Source organism: Montipora foliosa, chromosome 2, assembly GCF_036669935.1.
Source record: "Montipora foliosa isolate CH-2021 chromosome 2, ASM3666993v2, whole genome shotgun sequence".
Classification (NCBI taxonomy): domain Eukaryota; kingdom Metazoa; phylum Cnidaria; class Anthozoa; order Scleractinia; family Acroporidae; genus Montipora; species Montipora foliosa.
The window spans coordinates 49,109,522-49,119,521 of NC_090870.1; the positions used below are offsets into that span (position 1 = coordinate 49,109,522).

Sequence of the window (10,000 nt, forward strand, 5' to 3'; positions counted from 1 at the left end):
AAACAGAGTGTTACCAGTACTGGCCATATTAGCTGTGAGGGTTAACAACATGCGCTCACTCCCCTTTAAGGAAACTGTAAAATAATCAAACCAAATCAACGAAAATTAATTAAACAGATCAAACAAAATGTGCTTTTCTCATGAGAGGGGAAAAGCAGAGTACCAAGAGAAAAACTTCTCAAAGCAGAGTAGAGAACCAACAATCTCAACCAAATATGAAATTGATTCCAGTAATCCAACCTGGGCTGCAGTGGTGGAATGCAGAGTGCTCTCAACACTTCGTCAACCCTTTTTTCCAACCAATAAAATTTACATTTGCTCTCCAAAAATTACACTACATATCATAAATTTCTGATTGGACTGTTACATGTGTATGGTTGCAAGATATTTTGACATGTGCCTTACATTTTAACACTTTATCAACTTGTTAAACCAGAATATGCCCCACACAAAGAACCCACAATCAGAGATGTAGCTTAGGAAATCCAACTTGATTTTAATAAGACACCCATCTGGTGATTGTTCAGACAATGACAAAGTCACGACAAAAGCTATCAATACTGGTAATATTATTTAGAAATGTAAGATATCAACTTAAGAACTATTATGCAAGAGACAATCCCTCCTTGGAATCTTGTGCACTTACTGAGTGGCTTCTGGCATGTGATGATGCAGACAAACCACTGCACAAGAGAACCACATTGTCCTTTGCTTCATTCAGCTCACCCCAAGTTTCATATGCCACTTCAAGCTGTGGTATCACTCCACCATTGTATTTGAATTCAAATTGTCTGTCATACAAAAATGTCTTGTAACCTGAATTGACTTTAGAGTACACTGGATCCACACCAAAGACGCTAGATCTATATTAAACAACAAGAAGACTGCTCAGTCAAATTACTTATATTTTCTTGGCATTATGAGTTCTGGTCATTAATATTTCAAGAAGTTCCATGTTTCATCAGAGTTCTTAAATGCTGTGGGCAATGGACATTATTAATAAACAAAACAGTGAAACCATTTGAAACACCGAAACGAAGCACCAAAACACCATGTATGACCCCACCATACACTGAATACTAACCGACAAAGGTTGGATTTGAGATTAAATATCGTTTAGGTCTAATTTGGCCTAAAACGTTATTTATCCTAATCTCAGTCTTAATCTGAATCCTAATCTTAATCTCAATGAATTAGGAGCAATAACATAATCAGGATAGTACGGGCACCCTCATTAGTCAATAGCTGTGTTTAGATGAGAGGAAACACGATTTTGACATCACATGAATTTTGATTGGTTATGTGTTGTCAGACCCACGTTTTGATTGGCCAGTAGGAAATAAGAGCGTGTATCAAGAAAATCTGTTTCAATCAAGACTTCAAAAAACCAGCATTTTTCTTTTGTCAAATTATCTTTTAATTATCTTTTTTTCCGTGTTTCCATGGATTCATCTAAACACTCGAGGGAGTTGTGAGAATTCTCAACAGCTATGCATTTAACCCTCGACTGCATCTCGAATTCTCGAACTCCCCCTCATTTTTAGATGAGGCTATGGAAACACGGAAAACGTCCTCTATTGCTTAAATATCCATTTCCAACAACTAATTTACTTAAGGCAAAAATAAATGGGGAGCCAGCACCATTTTAATTGTTACACACTCCTCCAACTTAGTTAATTTGAGACAACCGTGCTTGGTGTCCACTGGATACGAGGAAGGCATAAGAAGGGCACCATTTGGTGGAGAGCGCAGGGTAAATTAATGATTAACACACTGGAGATGATTGTTTTTCCATAGTGGAAATGTGGTGAATGTCAACCTTCTTTAACCTAAGAGGAAAGATGTATTTATCAATGATGACTAGGGGTCTGCTCAGAAAAACTCAGAAGTCAAGCTGGCGTAATCGTTCATCATCATCATCATCATCATCATCATCCTTGTACTCTGTGATGGTATGTGGGCTGAGTTTCAGTTTTCCCCAGCAAGTGCTTATGATTAGGAATGTACAACTTCATTGTATTTGTGGAAAGGCAATTTCACAGTCCAGACCTTTCCAGCTAATAACAAGTCTTGTATAAGGAATTACTACCCATGGGATTGAGAAATTGGTCACTCGAGCAAGCCAAATCTTATTTAAGAGAACTTGTCTAAAAATAGCTTGATCAGTGTAAAAAGGCTGTTACATTATACCTAAGGTGCTTTCCTTTGTACAGAAAATCTGATTGAGTAGGTAGTAAATCAAATGGAAATATTTCGGGGGAAAAGGAATACCTTTCCATGCAAAAGGAAAGCTCCCCTAGTATTGAGGTTGTAGGCTCCAGGTTATGGATACCTCAGTGTCCCTGAGTACTGCGATTTTCCTCCGAAGTCTAAATAGATTCCTTCTGGTTAAGGTACTGTGCTCCTGGATCAACCATGCACTGTACTAGGGCTGCCAGAGGCGAGAGAGTTGAAAACACTGATCCCCAGTCCATGGACTACCCCGATGGACTACTCAGATGGACTACTATAAAATAGACTAACTCAAAATGCTATTTCAAAGGAGTACCACTGAAAGAACTGAATTGATTATCTACTTACATTGCATGTGCCTTGTTTATTTTTGTCTGCACGACCATGTGTGACTAAATTCAGGAATTGTATCGGTCTCACTTCACTTACATAAAGTAATCGGCCATCACAACAATTATCGCAATCTAACCTTTTTAAACTGGGTGCTTAGACTTAAATGTTGTTGACCAACGCCCGTTCAAATGGGTGTTTAGGCTTAGCACTAATTATCGTGAAGATGCTTACGACCGATGGCACTCACTTGAAATAGTGTTTTTGAGGTAGTCCATTTGGGTAGTCCATCGGGGTAGTCCATGGACTGGGTTTCAGTGTTTTCAAATCTCCCACCTGAGGCACCTAATAAATATACTTTCTGCCCAGTCACTCTTCTTTCAGTATCCCGAGTTCAGACCAGCTGTACATTGTAGCAACGTTCACTTTTCACATGCATTAATTTATGTGATAACCACCAAACAAAAGAAGTCGTTTTAAAATATTACTTGGCAAATTTAATGACAATGCATGAAAGAACATCGTCATTGCCAATTTCACCCGTCCCGCATGACGAACTGAGCATCGTCATCATTGCTAATCAAATTTACCCGTGTAAGAATCACTTACTGACATTGTTTTCACTGACTTTAAAAAAAAAAAAATTATTCGTGAAAGTTGCTGTAAAAAAATAAGCATTGTCAATTAATTTGCTTTAGTGAGGCTACACTCAACTCATCATTAAAAAAAAAAAACGTTTTCAATTGTAATTTTACGTGGCCTTACCGAGAAGCCTGTTCAGTCAGGCAAGGAAAAGATGGATCCATTCCCTTGAACTCCTGTGAAAAATCTGGGATTTTGATCTTGGTTTCCTCATGTACATGTCGTTTTTGGGTGTGAGATGCACAGGAGAGCTTCGATCTTCGAAGGGTTGCCTTTGAAAAACATTTGTAGGAGGATACAAGAGAGCAACGTATTCGTAGCATCGTGATCGTCTATAGTTTTCGCTGGGATGTCCCGCGGGTTCGATTTCAAGGTCAAACAAATGTTAAAATGTTGTCATCTTTAAATCACAATGTTTATGGAAATGCCATCCCTCTTATGAAACAGTCCGAACTTTCATTATTATTGCGGGAATGCACCAGTGCACTTGATGCTGCCTTCGTGCTATAAAAACATGAACTTCTATACTCGTTTTCAGGCCCCTACCTTAACACGACCACAACAAAATACCGTACATGTGTCACAGGAACACTGTCACACTACATTTACTATTAAAGACACCAGTTGGAAATCCAAACGCTGCTCATCTCGAGCCAGTCACAAAATTATGACTGACAAAACTGATTCCCTTAAATTTAAATGCTTTTTTTATAATTCACAGGCAACCCTAAAATCCGGAATCCGGAAATCACAGTACAATACAGAGAGTAAAAACTATCCTAAACATTCATAAAAGCTAACCTTAGGCCTAAGTAGGCCTAAAAACGTTTGTTTAGGTCTAATTAGGCCTAAGGTTAGCTTTTATGAATGTTTAGGATAGGTTTTACTCTCTGTATTGTACTGTCATTCCGGATTCCGGATTCCGGATTCCTGGTTTTAGGGTTGCCCATAATTCACAGACTATCTTTACCTGGTTTTGGGGACGAATTGCAAAGAGAAAGTTAAGTGCAAACTTGAAAACGTCAGATGAATGTTTTCAAGTTTTCATATAGGTGGTTTTCATGTTACATCATCACTACCATGTTGGTGGATGAAAGCAAAAGATTTCTCATTAGTTCCTTTTGTTTGTCCACCAGCCATTATTATTTGATTGGTTTCAAAACGACGTATCTCGTATGAAGTTGCAGGGCTGTCAACCCCCAAACTCTTCAAATATTGAGAAATGATAGGAATGGAATTATAGATGACGTCATAACGCTTGATAAATGACGTCACATTGCGTCTTTAATGCGAAAAGAAAGTATGATGTCACACAACCTAGGCAAAAGTCAAAAAATGCACGAAAAAGATGTCATTGGCATTTAATTGGCTTATTTTGGACCAATCACATTATTGCTGAAATTACAATCCATCAAATGCTTGCAAGAATGGCTTAACAGAGTTTATGAGGAAAATGAGCATTTGGACTTTATTGTTATTGATGTTCAAAAAACAAAAAGGTATTTGAAATTTTATTGTTACTGAAAGTTGACTCACTTGAAATGATAAAATTCGGCTGTTAATCGGGAGATTTCAGATTGTAATCCTGAGATTGGGAGATTCGGTCAAAAATCTGGAGTCTCCCTGATTATCCGGGAGAGTTGACAGCCCTTAAGAAATACACTTTGCTGACCCTTTTGATCTGGATTCACTCAAATTGTGTAAAAAAATGATGCAGAAGAGATTTGAAAGACCTCATTTTTAACTCAAAGGTTCCCTGGAAAAAACACACTTAAGTTTTTAATTGACTGGCTTGGAAAGTGGCAGCAGATATGATAATGCATAGATTGTTTTCTTTCATTGTCACGCAACAAAAAAGATAAAATCGAAACCGTTCGATGAAATTAGCCCATGTGTATGAACACATCTCCTTTTTGTAATGGAAAACCTCAGACTGCTGAGATTCATAGGCAAAAAAATTGACATTTTTTTTTCAACCAAATAAGTTTGTGACATGGTGTTTGTGATGGTGTTTGCAAGGAGCTTGCAAAACAAAACCCAAAACATTCAAAAATGTTCTTGGGAGGTGGGAGTTGGGAACCTGGGCAGAATAAGGCAACAGTAACCCTAAATTCTAACCCTAACCCTACCCCCTAGGCTCATGCTAAGCTGGGGCCTAGACATCATTTTAGGCCTAATTACACTAAGATTAGCACTACTAAAGGGTCTTGATGATAACATAATAATATTATTACCTCTCTGTTTTTCGTGTTTACATTTTGTGGTTTGCAATCGACAAAATAACTGTTATAACTCTTTTAAAGTGGTATTTCGTAGACTGAATAATTATGACAAATTCAAAACAACTTCATTTCACCCTGTAAACACCAGACAGAAAGTATAAGAAAAAACTCCGAATAAAAATACAAGCATGATTTTTTTTCTGGAAACTGGAGTGAAATTAAGTGCAAAAACAAGCCTGCCTGACACTTGTCTAATGGAATGTCGGGGTATAGCGCCCTACTTAGTGAGTTTCATCTTTTCAACTGCAACTTTCCTCACCACACAGATATCGGAGATTTCTTCACTGGAGCAAGGTCTTGCAACTCTCTCAGTCCTTCCATGACAAGTTTTATGTTCGCCTTAATTCGCGCCGAGTCATGTCCCAATTTCGAACTGTACGTAGTCAACTGGTTACATTTTTTCTCGATGAATACTAGAGCCTCGTCCAAAGTAAATTCTACATAGAATCCATAACCTACTGAAACCAATACTTTTGACGGATCTGTTATGCGTGCCTGGCAGTAAAAATTACATCCAAGATCGACTTGAGTCTTCAGTTCTTTCCCACAACGCGACACCTCGGAGCTTTTAACGTTCTCAATAAAGCTTTTCAACTGGAGGTATTCCGAAATTTTAGCGTTTATTTCTTCTTGATTTTTCCGCACCATCTCCAGGTCTTTTCTCAACTTGTCATTGACAAATTCTTCATACTTTTTTACTTTTTCCTCCAAGTCAAATCCATCCGCCATTTTGTTGTGTTCATGACTTGCAAAGAACTATGGGAAGAAACAAAGATGGCGATATAAATATCCCTGCATTCCTTGCGGTCTTGACTGGGACCATGCGCATTCGGCTTCGGCCGATGTCCGCCAAAATGGCGAGAAAATTCGTGAAGGAAAATCAATGTTTAACAGCAGTATTTTAGAACCAGATCGTCATTGTTTTATCAAAAATTTAACATAACACTTCACTGGCCAAAATGGCTGGCTTCGATCAAGCAGGATTACCTGGAACAGAGTTTATTTTGAATGGACTTCGCAACACTCAAGATTTCGAGGTTGTCAACTTCATTGAGAACTTTCAACACGAAAATAGCATCATGCTGCCTTCTTTGCAACCTGCTCTGCCCTTTTTGGACCTTCATGATGTACGTAGGTTGGAATTCAACAAGTTTGTCATGGACAACTTGAGGGAGAAATTGTTAGAACTACTGAAAAATTTGGAGGTGGGAAAGCTTCAAGCTCTTCTTGATCAGAGCTTTCCTTTTATCCACGTGCCACATCTTCGACCTGTCGTCATGGAAGTTATGAAATATCTTCCAAAAGTTCCCGAGGAATGCCTTGAACAACTTGCAATCGATCCAACGTTATATGAGGATTGTCCTATTGAAGTTAAAAGACAGATCTGGGTGAAACATCATTCTCTGTTTGGTGATGCTGTGGGCCCATTGTTGAACCAGTATGTAGAGGCAAAATACAACATCCTCTTTTCCACAGAACCTGTCAACTCACACACTTTCTTTTCAGTGCCATCCAAAACAAGGAGACAAAATTCTGTTGTTCAGAGCTTAGCAAAAATGATTGGGAAGTCTTTGGAACTTTACAATCTTGTTCTGCAGTTTCTCAGAACATTGTTTCTCAGAACAAAGGAAGTACACTATTGTACTTTGAGATCAGAACTTCTTATGGCTGTCCATGATCTCGAAATTAAAGACATCAAGGATATTGATCCATGTCATAAATTTACTTGGTGTCTGGATGCTTGCATTCGGGAAAAAGTGATTGAAGGAAAGCGAACAAAAGAGCTTCAGGGTTTTCTAGATCATGCCAAGCACAGTGAAGAACAAGTTCTTGGGTGAGATGTTCTTTGTAATTTATGTTCTTTGTAATTTATTCAGAATATTTACATGCAGAAGGTCAGACACATACAGTTCATACAGTACTGTGCAAAAAGAATGCAATTAAATTTCGCGCTTTTCGGCACTTTTCGCTACTTTTCGACGAAATATAATAAAATATTGGGCAAAACGAATTTTCATTCGAACTTCGTCGAAATTTCGAAACGCCTATTGTTTCAATCAAAATGAAAATTGGCAACGGCCGCGCAAATATTCGAGCGAAATTTCGTTGTAACATAGCGAAATTTCGTCCTGACATAGCGAAATTTTGTCTTGACAAAGCGTAATTTCGTCCTGACATAGCGAAATTTCGAGAGTGCTTATTGAAAGTTCGCAGCGAGTATTTGCCTTTTACAAGTTAACGTTTGAAAAAGGCTAGTCAAAGCCCTCATAAGTGACCAAGCCGGGAATTTGTGAGAGTGGTCGCAACAAGAACAGGTCGCTTATATACGTGAGCCGATTCTTGCAAGAGACCAAAATTAAAAACAATGGAGGGTGGTTGTCGCTTACGTAGAGAAGATAGCGTTTGATAAAATTATTTAAGCGGGCAGATTAGTCATGGTAAAGGAAGCGTTTTTACAATCCTTTTTCGGAGCTAATTCAGTCAATGCGTGACATCTGGATTGCTTCTAAGAAATATGTCACGAAAATGTCGATTCCCCATGTGTTTTCGAGTTCTGAATAACCAATATATTAAGAGAAGTGTCTATTGCCAAATAACTCGATTTTGGATTATCGCGCAGCCCTAAAACTTTGACACGCTCATGATTGATTACCCTCCTACAACATCTCAATTTCTTGACTTAATTTGTTGAATGGTAAGTGATTTTATTTTTTCTTTGCGTGGTACTTGCGTGACGTAAAAACCAAGAAGAATTGTTAGGTTTGGTATGTAAAAATGGCCATGGCTATGATGTTATTTGTCGTGTTTACACTCAAGGTTGAGAGAAGAGTACAGTTCTTGATTCCATTCATTCATTAAAATGTGAAACGCTAACCAACACTACGAAATTTCGTTTTAAGCCACAGCTACACGAGCAATTTTTTGCTCTTGACGGTGATGTGATTTTTTCAGACAGAACTGAACTGCCGATTTCAATGACTTTTTCTGCTATCGCGTTGCCAGTTCAAGGGTGGCTACACTTGAAATTTCGAGAGAACAATAAGCGAATTTCGTTGAAATTCGTTTGCATTCTTTTTGCACAGTACTGTACATTCAGTACGAGCCTAGTTCAAGTATTAAGTCACATTTCTCTCTCAAAACAAAATATTTACTGTTGTAAACAGGTTTGTGCTCATTCACCATGTTGAAAAACAACAGTAGTTGAGAGTTCTTGTTTGTTATACATGATGTGAGCACTCCACACGAAGATTGAAAATGTTTTGACTTCATACTGCAAGTCGTCTGCTTTAAAGGTGATGCATACTTGATATTGAAACTCTGATGGTCTCTGATCTTCTAACAAAGACTGGCAGAATGCAGTTGAGGCATAGTAGTTACAAATGACTACATAAGACAAACAAGCTTACATGATCATAATTAAATTTTCAGTGGTCAGACTAGACTTTTACAGGAATTTAAAGGTTACTTGTAATGACGACAAATTATACAGTAATATATTTGTGACACTTGTAAAGGAAGATGTTATACAGGCTTGTCAGAAACAGCTTGCTGCCAGTGACATTTAATTTCTATTTTGGTCTCTCAGTGATATACAGTACCGCTCAAAGGTAAGTTGACAGTCTCGACTCGATCCTCGAAACTCGATTTTCGCGTTGCAAAGGTTGAGACGTTCGAGTTTCGAGACGCGAGAATCGAGGCTCAAGAATCGAGCGTCAAGAAAGATGGACTTTGGAATATGCATAAACTTGAAAAGAACTTGAGAAAGTGATTTATGTCTGGAAGAAATGAACAATTCCGCTAACGGAGCCTTTGTACGCAATATTCATGTCGACTCTAAGCAAGCTTTCAATGTTCTTGGCCCGCGAAAAAAATATTATCTTCATTATCCTTCAGCATGTAGAAAAATAACGTCACGATCTTATTCACTTGTTCTGAAAAAAATACACGAGTTTCCAATGCGTTCCCCAGGCACAAACCCAGTCACAATCTAGCAAAATGACCACGGACATGTAATTTATCAGAGTAAAAAGGGGCCTCGTTCAAAAGTTGGCGTTGTAATATCAAAAAACTGGAATTCCGAATACTACCGCGTCTTTCCCATCGTGACAAAAGCTGAATTTAAACTTTATCATCAAAATCATCAAAAGATGTATGGTCAATTATGGTCGCAATTCTGCTTGCTCGTTTTGGATGTCAAGAGAATCGAAAATTAAATATCAACAGGGTTGCACAAAACACAAATTTTATAACATACTTTTCCTTTGGATTCACTGTCATTTCGCTCACGATAAGCAAACAAATGCTTGAAATTGGCTTGGAGAGCATGCAACAAACTGAACTTCGACTGAAATGTTTAATTATCACTGGCGGCAGATTGAAAGTGTCGCTGATTGTCTTGCCTAAAAAACAGCTCAGATCATTCCATGCAACATGTGGGAATTTAAAACTTAATTCCTCAAGCTGGACATAATCGGATGAAATAATTCAACTTCAAAAACCCGAAAATAACAGCT

The 10,000-nt window shown here is 38.1% G+C and overlaps 3 protein-coding genes across 3 annotated transcripts in view; 1 reads left to right on the top strand and 2 right to left on the bottom strand.

The window, feature by feature from the left end:
• Positions 1–3,730, bottom strand: part of LOC137993414 (uncharacterized) — a 14,919-nt gene extending 11,189 nt beyond the window's left edge. The window contains exons 1-2 of the mRNA XM_068839251.1: positions 3,328–3,730; positions 647–863 (exon numbers count right to left, since the gene is read on the bottom strand). Coding sequence (XP_068695352.1) covers positions 647–863; positions 3,328–3,527 — 417 coding nt within the window. The 5' untranslated portion in view covers positions 3,528–3,730. The remainder of the gene's footprint in view (positions 1–646; positions 864–3,327) is intronic.
• A 2,011-nt stretch (positions 3,731–5,741) lies between these two features.
• LOC137991766 (protein UXT homolog) lies at positions 5,742–6,215 on the bottom strand. Its single transcript, XM_068836800.1, has one exon. The coding sequence runs from the start codon at positions 6,213–6,215 to the stop codon at positions 5,742–5,744; it is 474 nt and encodes a 157-aa protein (XP_068692901.1).
• Positions 6,216–6,297: 82 nt separating this feature from the next.
• Positions 6,298–10,000, top strand: part of LOC137993415 (negative elongation factor B-like) — a 10,314-nt gene continuing 6,611 nt past the window's right edge. The window contains exon 1 of the mRNA XM_068839252.1: positions 6,298–7,320. Coding sequence (XP_068695353.1) covers positions 6,446–7,320 — 875 coding nt within the window. The 5' untranslated portion in view covers positions 6,298–6,445. The remainder of the gene's footprint in view (positions 7,321–10,000) is intronic.

Excerpts from the sequence above, each read along its gene's own strand:
- LOC137991766 (XM_068836800.1), bottom strand. The coding sequence starts at position 6,215 with ATGGCGGATGGATTTGACTTGGAGGAAAAAGTAAAAAAGTATGAAGAA.